The sequence below is a fragment of the Strix uralensis genome, chromosome 5 (genome assembly GCF_047716275.1).
Source record: "Strix uralensis isolate ZFMK-TIS-50842 chromosome 5, bStrUra1, whole genome shotgun sequence".
Classification (NCBI taxonomy): Eukaryota; Metazoa; Chordata; class Aves; order Strigiformes; family Strigidae; genus Strix; species Strix uralensis.
In genome coordinates, this window is record NC_133976.1 from 70,778,040 (window position 1) to 70,795,180 (window position 17,141).

Consider the following 17,141-nt stretch of genomic DNA (forward strand, 5'->3'; position numbering starts at 1 on the left):
ACATGTGCCTAATTTTACACAACTTGAACACTGAATCAGCCACACTGAAATCCTCAGTACTCAACAGATCAATGAAAATCTTAAGGAAAAAAGCAACAAATCTCTTTCTTGTAGACCGAAATATAGTATTTAGCTTGTCTAAAAGATCACATGTTGGGTCCATTAATGTGCATCAGTATCAGTCTAACGCTCTCAAAACACCTAATTAGCAAACAATCTTTTAAAGCTAGATACATACACCTTAAAGTCCTCATAGGAGAGAAAGAAAGAGCACAGGAGAGAAAGTGTGGGAGTAGAAGAATGTGAGCAGGCACACAGACCTTAACTACATACTCATCTGTGGATTTCCTGATAGAGTCTTACCCAAAGAAACACTATGATTAAGTTACAGACCCTGATAGCAATGTTACACAAGGTTCAAGAACAGAAAACATATCTACTTCTATCTATATAACCATGTTAAGCAGTGGAAAAAGACATCACACCTGCGCAGTTAAAGAAGTGATGTCTTAACATACAGTTATTAACAGAGCAGAAGCAACACATGAAACATACCTGAACAAAAGCACCATGTTTGACATTCATTAACTCTCTGCCTATATACTCAATCCCTGTCACTACCTCATTACGCATTCAACCACCCAGGCAGGTGGTTCTGTTATGCAAATAGTGCCTGAAGAATATTTTAAATCATACCACTGATTCTCAAAATCTATTACATAGGTAATATTTTACTTTAGATTATCAGTTGTCATAGACTTCACGTAAACTGCTGCCATACAGCAGCCATGGAAAACTGAACACTGCACGAGCAATCCTCCTGATCACATCATACATGAGCAGTCGATCCTCCTGCTCACCAATTCTTCTACATTATGAGAATTCTAAATCGTGGCATTTAAAGTAAACATACTTTGAAACTTGACTTAAGCATTATAAAGTAGCTGCACTGTGATTGTATGAGTAAATGTTTCACAGAAATTTTTTTCTCTTCTCACCTTTTGAAGAAAGAAAAAGAGCAAACCTATTTTGCAACGTGTCAAAAAAAATTCCTAAAAAGATAATGAGATTATGGGGTTAACTGTCTACAATTTATCGTCTCTCAACCATGGATCCAGGAAGTATTTCAAACAACCAAGAATTAAGATTCACTGCAGTAGAATGCAGGGTTTTGACTCCACCTTGCATACTTAATCATAAGTGAAGAAGCATGAATCAATATGAAGCTACATCTCCTCCTCCTCGTGTCAGGAAGAACTCACCTGTCTGAACTTGGAATCTGTTATCTGGCACAGTGAAAGAAGGATGCAGCGAGAGGATCATGGGGGCTTCACCACGAAGAAAACTACTGTTCACAAGCACATTTATGACAGCTACTGCCGTGTAAAACTTCATGGCCTCAGTTACAATAGAAACAACAGAATGAATAAATAACATGTTAGTAAGAGTGGCAGAAATAGATCAGAAAAGGATCTGCTGTAGGAAAAAATGAATAATCCAGAAAAGAATCTAAGGGAAGTACAAATATGCATAGGAATCACAGAATCATCTAGGTTGGAAGGGACCTCGAAGATCATCTAGTCCAACCGTTAACGTAGCACTGACAGTTCCCAACTACAGCATGTCCCCAAGCGCCATGTCAACCCACCTCTTGTACACCTCCAGGGATGGGGACTCCACCACCTCCCTGGGCAGCCCATTCCAACGCCTAACAACCCATTCTGTAAAGAAATACTTCCTAATTTCCAGTCTAAACCTTCCCTGGCACAACTTGAGGCCATTACCTCTTGTTCTATCGCTTGTTACTTGGTTAAAGAGACTCATCCCCAGCTCTCTGCAACCTCCTTTCAGGTAGTTGTAGAGGGCAACGAGGTCTCCCCTCAGCCTCCTCTTCTCCAGACTAAACAACCCCAGTTCCCTCAGCCGCTCCTCGTACGACATGTGCTCCAGACCCTGCACCAGCTTCGTCGCCCTTCTTTGGACACGCTCGAGTAATTCAATGTCCTTTTTGTAGTGAGGGGCCCAAAACTGAACACAGTAATCGAGGTGTGGCCTCACCAGTGCCGAGTACAGGGGCAAGATCACTTCCCTGTCCCTGCTGGCCATGCTATTGCTGATACAAGCCAGGATGCCATTGGCGTTCTTGGCCACCTGGGCACACTGCTGGATCATGTTTAGCCCACTGTCAATCAACACCCCCAGGTCCCTCTCTGACTGGCAGCTCTTTAGAAAGGTAACAAAACAAGTGTAAAGGACACAGAAATATACAGGAGTGGAGAGCATTACGTATTATTATACGGGGCAGTCTGCTCACAGCATTTTTTTTACATGAACAGTATCTCTTCAGGAACATCACAAAGTAAAACTTCCTAATTAACATATTGGGAAATACACTACAAAGCCAACAATAAAAAGGAGAAGCAAGGAATCTCCTCTTATCAAGACGTAACACACACAAGACAAATAAGAAACAGAAACAACTTCTTGGGAAACAGACCAGTTAATGTGCCTTTCCCAAGCAAGACTAGTAGCAGAGAGCAACTGAAACCTGTTTCAGAACAACTGAGCATGAAAGAAACTGAACAGCCACAGCACAGCCATACTAGTCTTGGAGAAGATGTTTTTGTTCTAACTGACATTTATTAGCAGCATGAAAGAAAAAATATTTTCCTTAAAGCAAGAGGAGAAAAGGAGGCAGGCAAGGCATCATACACAACAACAGTCAAGCTCTGCCACATTCGGTAATAATTACTGCACACTCGTCATCTGGGCTGCCATAAAGCATCCCATTAAGATTAGATTTTCAAGATCCCCTAGTACAGCACTATGTGAGATTAGCTGAGGAATTGCTGCCAAAGTGAATGATGACACTGAAGAGATGGTCCTCTTAAGTCCTTACTAGGACCGTTCCTGGTTCTTAAGCTCCCTGGGTCATCCCTTCACTTCTCCAGAGGCTCTACTGTGTAAGGTTGCAAAAGGTTCCAGTGCACCTCCGTGACTGTTCAGTAAAGCTACAGACACAGGAGTCAGTGAGGGGTTAGAAATTGCAGCACATACTGCAACACAGACCTATATGCACTACTCCATTTGTTACAGATCACACTCCTAAAGGTATTCTCCACTGAAAAAACCTGGGCCAGGATTAGAAGCTCCTCAGATGAATCTCACATCTGGTTAAAACCATGCTGATTCTCATGCACACCGGAGAAAGCAACTGGGCAACAGGGCTGAAATGCATTCTGGCTGCATACTCTCCAAGACAAAGACAGTAAAAAAAAAATAAGTATCCGAGAACAGTAAACATTGGTCTCATGAAAAAGATTACAGGCTTCTCTTGAATTAGCATTTGTTTCAAGATGATGGAAAGGGGAGTCTTCCAAGAGAGACGCAGCTCCAGTGTCCAGTCAGAAATCCCCCAGACAGAATAGAATGGCCAACAGTATGCTTGACTCTCTTGAGGGGACCAGGAAGTCATTCTTGCAGGAGTCACTCTTAGATCAGCCAGGTGGAGGAAAGGGATAATCGGATTTACTGGAAAGTGTGGATCCGATGGCCTGGCACATCAGAACCACAAGAATATAAGGCCTTGGTAGACACTGGCGCACAGTGCACTCTGATGCCATCAAGCCACAGTGGGGTTGAACCCATCTGCATCTCTGGAGTGACAGGGGGGTCCCAACAGCTAACCCTATTAGAGGCTGAAGTAAGCTTAACTGGTAAGGACTGGCATAAGCACCCCATTGTGACTGGCCCAGATGCCCTGTGCATCCTAGGGATAGACTACCTCAGGAGAGGGTACTTTAAAGACCCAAAAGGGTACCGGTGGGCCTTTGGTATAGCTGCCCTGGAGGAGATTGAGCAATTGTCCACCTTACCCGGCCTCTCAGAGGACCCCTCGGTGCTGGGGTTGCTTAAGGTTGAAGAGCAGCGAGTGCCAATTGCTACCAAGACAGTGCACCGGCGGCAGTACCGCACTAACCAATATTCCCTGGTCCCCATCCATCAGCTGATCCGTCGACTAGAAAGCCAGAGGGTGATCAGCAAGACTCACTCACCTTTCAACAGCCCTATATGGCCAGTGAGAAAACCTAATGGCGAATGGAGACTAACCGTGGACTACCGTGGCCTGAATGAAGTTACGCCAGCGATGAGTGCTGCAGTGCCAGACATGCTAGAGCTCCAGTATGAGCTGGAGTCAAAGGCAGCCAAGTGGTACGCCACAATTGACATCGCTAACGCGTTCTTCTCCATCCCAATAGCACCAGAGTGCAGGCCACAGTTTGCATTCACTTGGAGGGGTATCCAGTACACCTGGAATCGACTGCCCCAGGGGTGGAAACACAGCTCCACCATTTGCCATAGACTGGTCCATACTGCACTGCAGAAAGGTGGGGCTCCAGAACACCTGCAGTTCATTGATGATATCATTGTATGGGGGGACACAGCTGAGGAAGTCTTTGAGAAAGGAAAGAAGATAATTGAAATCCTCCTGAAGGCTGGTTTTGCCATCAAGCGACAGAAAGTTAAGGGGCCTGGAAGGGAGATTCAGTTCCTAGGAATAAAATGGCAAGATGGGCGTCGCCACATCCCAATGGAGCTGATAAACAAGATAACAGCCATGGCCCCACCAACCACTAAAAAGAAGACTCAGTCTTTCCTGGGCGCTGTGGGGTTCTGGAGGATGCACAACCCAAACTACAGCCTGATTGTGAGCCCTCTCTACCATGTAACCTGCAAGAAGAATGATTTTAAATGGGGCCCTGAGCAACAACAAGCCTTTGAACAAATTAAGCAGGAGATTACCCAGGCAGTGGCCCTCGGGCCAGTCCGGGCAGGGCAGGAGATTAAGAATGTGCTCTACACAGCAACCGGGGAGAATGGCCCTTCCTGGAGCCTTTGGCAGAGAGCAGATGGGGAATCCCGAGGCCGACCTCTAGGCTTTTGGAGGCAGGCATACAAAGGCTCTGAAGCTAACTATACCCTGACTGAGAAGGAGATACTGGCAGCGTATGAAGGAATTCGAGCTGCCTCAGAAGTGGTCGGCACTGAGACACAGCTCCTCCTGGCACCCCGACTGCCGGTGCTGGGATGGATGTTCAAAGGAAAGGCTCCCTCCACACATCATGCAACAGATGCCACGTGGAGTAAATGGGTTGCGCTGATAACACAACGGGCTTGAATAGGGAACCTCGACCGCCCAGGATTAGTGGAAATGATCATAAACTGGCCAGAGAGCACAGATGTTGTGATGTCACCAGAATAAGAGGTGAAACATGCTGAGGAGGCCCCACCATATAACGAGCTGCCAGAGGAGGAGAAACGATATGCCCTGTTCACTGATGAGTGAACACTGTCACACTGTGGGAAAACATCGACGATGGAAGGCTGCGGTGTGGCATCCCACACAAGAAACCACTGAAGCTGTTGAGGGACAAGGTGAATTGAGCCAGTTCGCAGAGATGAAAGCCATCCAATTGGCCTTGGAGATTGCTGAGCAAGAAAAGTCGCCGAGGCTTTATCTCTACACTGACTCGTGGGTGGTGACAAGTGCCCTGTGGATGTGGCTGCAGCAATGGAAACAGAACAACTGGCAACGCAAGGGCAGACCCGTCTGGGCTGCTGAAGTACGGCAGGATATTGCAGCCCGGGTGGAGAACCTCGTTGTGAAGGTGCGCCATGTGGACGCCCATATACCCAAGAGTCGAGCCACTGATGAACATCAACACAACCAGCAGGCGGACCAGGCTGCTAAGATCAAAGTGGCTCAGGTGGACTTGGACTGGCAGCGTAAAGGTGAACGGTTCATAGCCCGGTGGGCCCATGAGACCTCGGGCCACCAAGGCAGAGATGCAACATACAGGTGGGCTCGAGATCGAGGGGTGGACCTCACCATTGACACCATCGCAGAGATCATCCACAGATGTGAGACGTGTGCTGCAATCAAACAAGCCAAACAGGTGAAGCCCCAGTGGAATGAAGATCGATGGATGAAATATAAATATGGAGAGGCCTGGCAGATCGACTACGTCACACTGCCACAGACCCGCCAAGGCGAGCGCCACGTGCTCACAATGGTGGAAGCAACCACTGGGTGGCTCGAAAGTTATCCAGTGTCCCACGCCACCCCCTGAAATACCATCCTGGGCCTTAAAGACCGAGTCCTGTGGCGACACGGCACCCCAGAGAGGATTGAGTCGGACAATGGGACTCATTTCCGAAATAACCTCATAGATGCCTGGGCAGAAGAACATGGCATCGAGTGGGTCTACCACATCCCCTACCATGCACCAGCCTCTGGGACGATCGAGCGCTACGGTGGACTGTTAAAAACTACATTGAGAGCAATGCGGGGTGGAACCTTCAAACACTGGGACACACATCTGACAAAGGCCACTTGGTTAGTCAACACAAGAGGATCTGCCAGTTGAGCTGGCCTGGCTCAGTCAAAACTTCCACGTGTTGTAGACGGGGATAAAGTCCCTGTGGTGTGCATGAGGGATCTGCTGGGAAAAATGGTCTGGGTTAGTCCTGCGCCGGGCAAAGGCAAACCCATCCACGGGATTGTTTTTGCTCAAGGACCTGGGTGCACCTGGTGGGTGATGCAGAAAAATGGAGAGGTCCGATACGTACCACAAGGGGATTTGATTTTGGGTGAAAACACACCGTGAATTATATTGTGCTTTTGTTAATTGGGATTTTTTGTTATTGTTAATTGCTAAATGGCAGCTGGACGTGACGCAGATGGTATAGAATAAAGGGGTGGATTATGTCCTAGTTCAGCATTATGTCCTGGTTCAGCTAGGACGGGGTTAAGTTTCCCCAGTAGTGGGGAAGAAGCTCTAGCCGGGTTATTCAATACCATGCTGACGTCACGTCCGGGGTGCCCAAGCGCGGGAAGTTTGGTAGAATGCGCGGTGTGTGCAGTCGCTCCTCTCACTGCTGTATAGGGACATCTTTTGTTCTGTTTATTGTTGTTACTGTTACTGTTATTGTTGTTGTTCAGTTTGTTATTGTTGCACTGTTGTATTAAAACTCTCCTTATCTCAACCCCGGGATTTGTATTTCACTCCCTGCCCCGCTCCGGTTGGAGGGTGGGGGAGGGGCAGAGGCAACGTGGTCTCGGGTCACGGCAGGGCCTAAACCACCACAAAGGGCTACAGAGAACACAACACAATCTGCATTAGTCAGGCAGTAAGAGAACAAAACTTTCACCACAGACCACCTCGTTCTGGGTGAAATGCTATGCCAATGGAGAAGAGCCTCAGGGCCACTGGGCAGCAGGGCAGCAGGATCAGCAGGGCCCAGCAGTGGCACCGTTCACAAACCTCAGGCCACATCTGATGAGCATCTGGAATGACCAAAGAAAGGAGCCCTGGCTTGTGTGCCAGGATACGTGCTGAAACCTGAAGAAAGGTCAATTAACCTCTGGAAAAGGTCAACCTAATTCACCCTGTTCGTTAACGTTCAAAGCAGTGAATTCCAGGATGTTATAAGGGCAATGGCCACAGAACCACCACCCAAGGTGATGCTCCCAACTGCACCATGAACTGCCTGTTCCAGGCGTATCTGGATCGATGGGCTTTGAGCTGGACATGAAATTAAGACCTTTACAGCATCCTACCTGTCTGCACATCAGCGTATGCTCTGCCATCCTCAGGCTCAGGCACTTTCGGCTCCAGCTGCTCCTGCACTTGCTGCTCGGCCAGGGCTCTCCTGTGGACTTCTCCGTGCCTTGGACTCTGAGAACAGTGATGTGGGATACTCTGGGCAGGCAGGAGGAAAAAAAAAAAATCCATCCCAGATTACTTTCCGTATGTAAGTAGCACTCCTTCCGCCCAAAGGTAAATGAGGATGGTCGCCCCTCACCCCACAGACTTGCAGTTCAGGGCCCTCACCCCGAGGAGGGACTCATGGGCTCTGTGCCCCATGGGGGTGTTTGCTCCCAAGGCTTGTGCTGAACCCAGCTCCTCGGGACCTGCCCCACAGGGCACTGCCCCAGCACCCTTCTTGGCTGCCGTGTGGTCCAGAAAAGCCACAGCCGGGCACAGGGCACCAGAGTGGAGCACAGGGAACACAGGCTGCCCAACTGTGCTCTCCACCCCAGCACTGGCAATTTCCACCCCAACTCCTCCAGGGAGAAAGAGGCCTGTGTTTTGATGGCTTCCCATCCCAGAAAGGCTGACCTTCCTCTCCTAAGGCCTCTCCCACCCATACACAATGCCAAGGAGGAGAAATGTAGCCACTGCTTACTTTTGCCTGGCACTGAACCAAAGCCTCGATCGTCTTGGCAGTTAACGTCACTGGCTAGAAAAGAGAACAAAGGCCAAGTGGGAGAAACTCCTCTGATGGTCCATGCTAGAAAGCAGAGTCACTCCCTTGACCCAGCTGGAACAACAAAGACACTTACAGATCCACTGAGGCCCAAGATGTTCACGAGAAGATGAATCGAGGGCAATGTGCTCACTTGTATTTCCTGGGCTCTGCTCCTTTGCCTGTGCACAGGGAATAGACAAAGGAAGAGCTCTGTATCACTGAACCCGGCTTTGCTCTCTCCCCTGCCAGCCCGCCCAGCACTATTTACATCAGAAGAACTCCAGGCACAAAAGGAGCAAGTGGTGACAGCCGGATCGCCTTGGTGTTACTTTACCAACGCAAGGCTGAGCAACTCGGCCAGCGCTGCCCCGCAGCTGCCCCAGCAGTGTGGGTACCTCTCCCCCAGCTCTCGAGCTGCCTTTCAGCTCAGCTGGAGCATCCCACCAACTGCCACACTGGCGCCAGAGGTTTGCTACTGCAGTGGGGCTTACCTGAGGATGGCGTCCAGCCAGAGCTCTTTCCTCTCTTGGAGCTGCAGAAGACAGGAGAACCAGTATCACACCTCGCTGCCACCAACTAGGTGTTGGGCTGCTTCCCCCCCCTGCAGTGCTAAAACCCAGACCTCTGGGGTCAGGTTCGCTTCTCAAGGTGCAAAGCGGTTTTCTAGCACAAGCAGAAGGCATCAGGCTGATGCCTCTGCTTCCCCCCACTCCCGAGGGCCCCTTTCTGCAGCTGCGCTCCAGTCCCAGCAGCTGGAGTACGCCGACAGCAGGGCTGTCCTCCCCTGATCAGCTGGAAGAGGGGCTGGAGGCAAGGACCAGGACCTCAGGCCACTCTGACACCAGCAGGACCTGTCCAAAAAGCAGCTCTCCCCTTGTTCTTGGGCCTTCCCAAAAAGAGGCTCCCACTGCACCCAGGAGCTCAGGGACTGACAGGGGCTGAGCAGGGGGAGTAGGAAAAAGTCTTTCTGCTCTCCCTGGACAGATGGAGAACAGAGAAGGTCAAAGCCAAGGAGGCTCTGCTCATCACCGAGCCGCATCTCTCCAGGAGCCCCTTTTGATCCTGCAACTCTACAGCCTTTGGGATCCCCCTGGGCTGAGGAGCACTGTCGCAGACACCAGGCTTCTCCAGAGTGGGGAGAGACAGCCCAGCTCTGCCAGAACTGCACCTGGGGCTTCCTGGGACCAAATGGGATGGACTGTCTACACACAGCCCCCGCCTCACCCCACGCTTTGCCTCACTCCTCTGACAGTGCACAGCTTGTGCAAGGGCTGTTTCCAGAGGGCCAGCTCAGAAAATAAGCCAAGCTGCAAAACACTGCACAAGCAAAGCGGTGCCTCTGCTTCCCCCCTCACCCCGTGACGTGAGCCTGAGGAGCCAGCTGGGCTCTGAGGGAGAGCACTGGCCCAGACAGCCCAATGCCTGGGTGCACATCACCACCACTCACCAGAAAGTGACCACACGGAAGCTGATGGGCCAGACAAGGATGAGGGTCCCGCAGCAGTCCAGGCCCAACACTGTATCTTCTTGTGCACACCCGCACGCTGCCTTCTCACTGCACAGCACCCACAGCTTGCTGAGACGCACCCTGTGCTGCAGCCAGAAGCTGGTGCCACATCTGCAGCCAGGAAGAGCAGGGGCTGATGGTGAGGTTGCCTTCTGGGGGGGCAACTATGTCAGACTTGCCCCTGGCTGCCCACCAGCCCCAGGTGGCCGTACCCCACCGAGCAGGCCACCATCCGCCAGCACTAGGACTGCCCTTAGGAAGGGGCTCAGCCCTGATGACCCCCAGCGCTGGGGAACTGCTCCGACAGGGACCTCACCCTGTACCTTCTGCAGGACAGAGCCGGAAAGCTCCCACCAGCACGGTGCTTCCCAAAGGAAAGACACAGGGCGGGGTTTCCCCCCTTCCATTTTTCCTCCTTTCCTGGTCCTGTGGCTGCCAAAGGTGCAGCCAGACAAGGGGAGGAGGGTCCCTGACTGGCCTCCAGCTCCCTCCCTCAACATTATTGGGGTGATTTGGAGTTATATTGCTGTGGCTTTGAGGCAAAGCCGGGTGCTGGAGCTGAGCGCAGCAGGACCCAAGGAACGGCATGACTGGCTTGAGGCTTTGGAGTGCTTTGCACCGAGCTCTGTCCCCGCTGGAGGAGACACTGCTCAAGACAAAGGCATTGCAGCCCTCGTTGTCATGTGTGTCCATGTCCCCCCCCAGCCCCCCAAGGTCCGTCCTTGTCCCAGGAGCTCCGTGCTGCTTTCTGCGTGGGGCTCTGTCTGTGAGTCCTGCAGGGACCCGTCCTTCCTGGCTCCCCTGTCAAAGGGGCCAGGGGAGTGTTCCCCCCCCACACTGCTGCCCCACTGGCACTAACTCAACCCTGGGGGTAGCTCAGTTCCCTTTGGGGTTCACTGTCCCTGATTTGGGGCTCAGTGGGGCTTTTGCAACTTTGGGTGCTGTTTCCCAGTGCCCCCTGTGCTGCCTCCTCCTCTCACACAGGCATGGAGCGGTTCTGGAGAAATGGCTTTTAGTGGAAAAAAAAAAAAAAAGACCAAACATGCCATGAAATCTGTTCTAATGCATAATCACCCCACCCCCATGCAACTGCACTGGGGGTCAGTCTCATCTCATTCCTGCTAGAGTCTATTGCCACCCTCCCACCCCAGCGCTGGCTGCCAGAGCCCTGCGCTTGCTGGGTGGTTTGGCCAGGTGCTCTTTTGCTTTTTCCTCCTCCTTTCTGACATGCCAGGCTGGGGTGGGGGCAGGTCCATCCCCACATCCTACCATCGCTCCTGGGGCCCCATCTTGAACGGTGGTGAACTGCTCCAGGCTCAGGATGGCATTGGTGGGCTCAGGGACGCTGTAGTCAGGGGCAAGCAGCTCCACGGGCAGCGAGACAGCGTCGATGCCACAGCGGGGGATGGCTCTGCTGGTGCTGCCAGGGTCCCCAGGAACGGGGAGGCTCCTGAGACTGTCCTGGCTGGGCAGGGAGCAAACAAGAAGCATCTCCTCAGGCAGTGCAAGGTCACCTGCCGGGGCCCCAACCCCTTGGTTGTGGGGGGCAGCACAGGGGCTGGCAGTTCTTGCTCTGCGTAGGCACTATTTTCTGGCAATACACTATTTTAAACGGGTAAAGCACAGCAGAACACACTGTTTACAACCTGCTGAGAATCATCCCCCAGGCATAGCAGCAACGAGGGCAAAGCTTGTCTATTAAGATGCATTTGACTTACAGTACCATTAAACATTCACCACCACCAGACATTTCACTAGACTGAAAGCTGGCAGCAGTGTACCAGCATCCTTTCTGGACACTCCTGGGTAGAAATTCTAGACTTTCTTTAAGGACAGAAATCTAAAGAGCTACAAAAAGCTTTTTAAATTAAACACAGCAAATATAAATCAAACAAACAAAAATCATCAGGTAAATCCCCGAGGCACTAGTGAGGAACAAAAAGTCTCCTGTTAAGTCCAAAATACCTCACAAAACAGAAAAATGACTTAAAGAGATTTCTGCAAAGAAACTGCAGATGGAAGATAACCCTGATAACTGCAGCACGAGTGACCAACATGGAAACAGCAGCACTGACCCTTCTCCTGCTCCTCCTACGAGCTCCTCACCAGTTACATGAAGAGGCAAAACCAAGGATGACTGAACAGGTCTGAGCAGAAGTTTGCCCCCCCCAAATTCAAAATGATCAAGAAGTCTATTTGAAATACAGATTCACACCCACTATCATGGGTGATGAACCTCACCCTAAGCACACGTTGTGCCTTGAGACAGGAGCTAAGGACAGACTGAAGTCACCACCATGAGCAGACAATCAAAACTGAAGCATCCAGAAGACACAGACAAACCTCCACCATTTTTTCAGTGATATTTCAAGTCCCACAATACTTAACACCGGACTTCACAAAATGCCACTAAACTTAACGACACCAACCTCTCTGTAGGTTTCTTACTCAAAAGCAAAAAGCCACATGACCTTGGGGAAACCCTTGTCCTCCTGTGTGGCTGATGTCTTCCCATGCCTCTTCCCCAAGGCAGGAGAAATGACCATCTATCTGGAAGTCTACACAAATTCAGAAGTACACTCAGCCTTCCGACAGTCATTACCTGTGGGCCAGAAGTCCTCCCACACCCCAGAAGTGCCTGTTTGTCATCTGGCAGTCATTCTGCATGAACCCATTTAAAACAGTCCAACCCTCACCACAAATGAGCTGACCGCAGAAGAAGTGACACTGGCTGACCTGGACAAGTGTATTAGACCAGAAAGGGTGGTTACAAGACAAAAAATGCAAAATAAACCACCAGAAGAGCAAAAAAAAAAAAAACCAAACCAACTAGAAAACACATCATACACAAACCAGAGGGCCCTATCCAAACCCTAGAAAGAAAATAACCTAAAATAGGACTCTCCAAAAACCACCCAGAACATAAGCTAAGGCAAGAGACCCCCAAACAACCCAGGAATCCAGGACCAAAAAGCCCAGATTTTGTCCCTAAAAATAGCACACTTTAATGCTATCCCACCTACTCTCTGGCACCCCGTAACCCTAACGCCCCATAACCCCAGCTCACTGTAAGCCTACAACCCCATAACCCTGGCACCCAATAACACTGGCTCTCCCTAAAACTAGTGTGTGATAACCCTGGAAAACTGTTACCCCAGCACTGCATAACCCCGGCACCCCAACTACCGCAAACCCCCGAGGACAAAGGCAATCAGCAGCTGCTCCCCCTGAGCAGCCAAGAAGCCCTGTTTTCATTGGGCGGGGGCACCTGCCCCAGGCGTCACCACTGGCGGAGGCCAGTCCGGTGTCACCGCCGGGGTCTGACAGCTTCTGACCAGCAGACCTGCTGCTGGTGTCCCTGCTCACCCAGCCAGGACACTGCTATTGAGCCCGTTTTTCTCATGACACGGCTTACCTGTGAAGGTACACATTCCAGAAAACAACAGTATCAGCTGAAGTCTGCTCATTATCACCTTCTCCTGATAAAAACAACCACCAAAAGACCAACAAACAACAAAAACAAAAGCACACACACCACCAGCGATGTGCCTGTCTAAGAATACTGCAAGATACATGCAGTATTGCCAGAAAATTTTGAACTGCTGTGCAAAACAGCGGCTATTTACAGCATTTTAAGGAGTATGTGAATACGCAAAACAAATCTAAACCTGCCAGGAGATGGCGACTGCAAACCCTACAGCCCCACAGAAAATAGACCATCGTTGCTCTTCCCCTTAAAAAGCAGATTTGAACACGACTGTTAACTGTGACCCAAGGCAGACGTGACCTTCAAGCATTCTGGAGGTGCAGGTGGGACTGAACAGGCTGTGGGCATTCGGAACAGGCACGCTCACCCAGGCGGGCTGGGTACGGTTACCCCCACGTCCCTCCACCAGCACTTGCTAACGCTGTTCCACTGGGGTATCCAGAGCTGCAGGCAGGGAACGGGAAAGCATCTCCTCCTAACACCAGCGCTAAGCCAAGAACTCTGCCTCCCCAGCGCGGAAATGGGAGAAAACTCAAACTGTGCCCCCTTCTCCTCACGCCGGGTGAGAGTTTGGGACGGCAACTGGATGCCACAGCGTGGAAAAGCTCCAAGGACACAGCCTAAGGACACTGGAGCTCCCCGGGTCTCAGAGTAATTCTAGAGCTAAAGCTGGGACAGACATCAACTCCAGATCAGATAATACATGCCAGCGCTCATCCTTGACCCAGGAAGGCAACCTCCTCCCGGCCCACCCAAGGGTTTCCAATCCAGCTCACTTTCTTCCCAAAGCAGGACGCTGCCTTATTTCGTTGTGATGCCACTCACCCATTCCTGGAGACGGGACCAGAGGGACATGGCACAAGCCATCAAGCCGCTGTCTGGGAGCACCAGAGCTTTCTGGGTACTGTTCTTCACCACGGTGCCCGTGAGAAAGAAAACAAGAGACAGAAGAGATGGTGAGACATTTCACCTATGGTGGAGCTAGCTCTGGGCAACAAGTAACATTGAGACTAAGTCCTTTTGCTCTGGGGAAAAGCGCACACCACTCAAATACCTGCTGAACAGAAATCTCAAGTTCAACAGAAAAAAAAAAAAAAGCCAGATTTGAGGAGCACAACATAGGAACAGACTCCCACAAGACTTCTTTTGTATGGTACTAAAGCGTAAACGCACTACACGTATAGAAAAATTATTACACAACCGTTTATTTCATAGAATTGCTTCATCATCATTTAAACATAAATTAATACACAGCAATCTCTATTTCTGTGCAAATCAGTATGCAGAGAATGAAAGCCTTTCCTCTTCCTCGGGCCATACGCATCTTTCACCTCAACGTACACTGAGAAGCATTCGGAAAACCCAAAAGCAATTGTCTACAAAATCCCAGTAAAACCCATAGCTAAGAAATATTTGGAGAAGACTGCTGCAAAGTTCATGATGAACGCAGACAACATCACCGGTTAAGGAGCATCAGAAGCACAGCGTTCCCAAATCTGACAGCTTCTGTAGCAGATGAATCTGAACAGTTCTGACCGTTGCAGTTTCTTCCCCGGAAGGTACCGAGTTCGCTTTTGTCCCTGAGACAGTTCTCGCTGCATTTCCTCCCTCCCCGCCCCTGCCGAGGCCACACGCACCAAGCTCAGTGCCCGAGCAGGAGGCACCAATTCCCCTCCGACCACCCACCGGTTCTTCCCCCGGCACCCGAACGCCCGCTCAGCTCCGCTGCCGGGTCCCCCGCCCCGCTGGAACGAACGGCCGGGCTCAACGCCCCCCCGCCCCCCCCCGGGCCCAGGCGCCGGCGGCCCCAGCCGGGCCCTTCCCGCACCACAAGGTACCTGCACGTGCCGCCGCCGCCGCCGCCAGAAAGAGGAAGAGCGTCACAGCGCGGCGTGGGCAAGAGGCAGCTCCGGGAAGGACCCCGCTAGAGGTGACTATCCCAGCGCCTAACCCGCGCTTGCGGGCTGCGGCGGCGCAGGCAGGCAGCAGCCAGCGGTCAGGCGGGACGCCCTGGGCAGGGAAGGACCCCGCCCGGGAGCCGGCTCGGCCCGCAGCGCTCGCCGCGGCTCTGAGGAGCGGCCGGTGCTGGAGCCGGCTCCGGGGCAGGGCAGTGCTACTGCGTTTCCTCTCGGAAATAAACCCTTTTTCTTCCTCATGAAACTGATGAGGCTGCGTGCGGTGCGAGTTGCCAGTGTTGGACCCTGCAGATGTGAGCTGTGCCGCGCGGAAACACCATTGGAGAGTATACAAGGAACAGTTTGTGTAATGCTGGCTGGCACAGAACAATAGGAAAGAAGGTCTGTTTGTTTATTTTTTTTGGAAGGGGTGGGGGGTGGTATTTGGGGGGGGAGCTCTGGGGAGGGGTTTAAGGCGTTGGGGGGTTGGGTTTTTTGAGGGGTTTTCAAGGGGTGGGGGGGGGTTGGTGTTTTTTTAAAACACAGCCAATACTTGTCCGGCGTGTCACAGTATTGATCTTCCTGCGGGTAACTCAGGTGGCAGTTTACAGCCATGAAGCGCTTCGTTAAGCAGTTCAGGCTTTCCACCTGGCAACAGGATTTGTACTGTCCGGTGTTACGTTCAGAGCGGGGGTGCCAGGGACCGTGGTGAAGCGAGGGCGTTTCGGTGGGAGGCTGCAAACGAATTCCCCGAAGGGTTCAGGTGGGAAGGAGTCTCTGGAGGGGTCTCTGGAGATCATCGAGTCCACACACACACACACACCCACACACACCCTCCCCCCGCTCAGGCAGAGGCAGTTATGCAGGACCATATCCGGTTGGATTTTGAGTACCTCCAAGGATGGAGACTCCACAACCTATTTGTGCAGCCTTGTGCCAGTGTTTGACCCACCCTCACAGTAAAAAAAAGTGTTTTCTTGTGTTCAGGTGGGGTTTTATGTGTCTAATCTGTGCCCATTGCCTCTTGCCCTGTTGGTGGGTGCTACTGAGGAGTGCCTGACTCCCTGTGCTTCCTTCCATCTCATCAGGTGTTGGTGCATCATAAATCTGAAAAGAAAAATTGCAATGATGTTAGCTGGTCTTTTTGAAAAATATTTTGACAGGTCTTTCCACACTCGCCAACCTTCATAGCACTAATCCAGTGTGGATTAGGATGTGCTAAAAGTGTTGCATTTTCTTTGAGTAGCATTTCAAGGCCATCGCAAATGTTCCCTTTCATCAATTTATTCCCACTGCTTCTTCTTAACTAGTACTTTCTTCCATACAGTATTTCTCTTTCTATTTCTTTTGGGTTTTTTTAACCATGTATTCTTGCATTTTTCTCTAGAAACATTCTGCATCTTCCCTGTGTTCTATTTGGCTTGCTGGCAGCAAAGTGGGAGATACACAGCAAAGCACGTGTGTAGGTCGAATGCCATCTGCTCCACAGGTACGGTGCAACGGGATTCAGGGGCAACGCAGTTTTGGGGTTTCAGTGTTTCACTTCCCAGTTCTGCCAAAACTTGCTTTGGCGGATTGCTCCGATGCATGCAAATTCCCTTTCTCTGTAGTCATAACATAGGGATAATCTTCCCAAGCACTTTACAAAACTTTTAAAATATTAAGATGCTGTAACCTGTGGTTGCATTAGTTTTTTGGTTCAGAGGAAATGGTTCATTCTGAGTGAATTCTCTGCCTGCTACTGCTTACCCCATATTTAAATTATTTGCTGATAAAGACAGCCATGAAACTCAAGTGTAAAGACATCAGAACCCACAACCTTCCTCAGTTACCATGAGAAAGGGTTTGGTTTATCAGCCAATGGCAGTAGTTTCAAGCCTCACTGACAATTACAGAAGGGAAGTTTTCCAAATTTGAGAAACTGACTTGGAGTTTCTGT

At 50.8% G+C, this 17,141-nt stretch overlaps 2 protein-coding genes, 1 long non-coding RNA gene, 1 other non-coding gene and 1 pseudogene across 4 annotated transcripts in view; 1 reads left to right on the top strand and 4 right to left on the bottom strand.

Annotated features, from left to right (window-relative positions):
• Positions 1-1,756, bottom strand: part of LOC141944629 (homeodomain-interacting protein kinase 2-like) — a 43,488-nt gene extending 41,732 nt beyond the window's left edge. Inside the window, 1 exon segment of the mRNA XM_074871549.1 lies at positions 1,263-1,756. The gene's annotated coding sequence lies outside the window, so the exon portion shown is untranslated.
• Positions 1-10,513, bottom strand: part of LOC141944152 (uncharacterized) — a 75,162-nt gene extending 64,649 nt beyond the window's left edge. The window contains exons 1-6 of the mRNA XM_074870259.1: positions 10,144-10,513; positions 9,761-9,861; positions 8,805-8,845; positions 8,408-8,492; positions 8,251-8,304; positions 7,622-7,763 (exon numbers count right to left, since the gene is read on the bottom strand). Of these exons, the coding sequence (XP_074726360.1) occupies positions 7,622-7,763; positions 8,251-8,304; positions 8,408-8,492; positions 8,805-8,845; positions 9,761-9,861; positions 10,144-10,513 (793 nt within the window). The remainder of the gene's footprint in view (positions 1-7,621; positions 7,764-8,250; positions 8,305-8,407; positions 8,493-8,804; positions 8,846-9,760; positions 9,862-10,143) is intronic.
• A 525-nt stretch (positions 10,514-11,038) lies between these two features.
• LOC141944631 (uncharacterized) lies at positions 11,039-15,242 on the bottom strand. Its single transcript, XR_012629294.1, has 3 exons — positions 15,146-15,242; positions 14,133-14,216; positions 11,039-11,285 (listed from the first exon to the last, which is right to left on the bottom strand). It is a non-coding gene; the product is annotated as an uncharacterized LOC141944631 (long non-coding RNA).
• LOC141944905 (small nucleolar RNA SNORD45) lies at positions 13,948-14,032 on the bottom strand. Its single transcript, XR_012629365.1, has one exon. It is a non-coding gene; the product is annotated as a small nucleolar RNA SNORD45 (small nucleolar RNA).
• A 63-nt stretch (positions 15,243-15,305) lies between the features above and the next one.
• Positions 15,306-17,141, top strand: part of LOC141944632 (electroneutral sodium bicarbonate exchanger 1-like) — a 90,326-nt pseudogene continuing 88,490 nt past the window's right edge.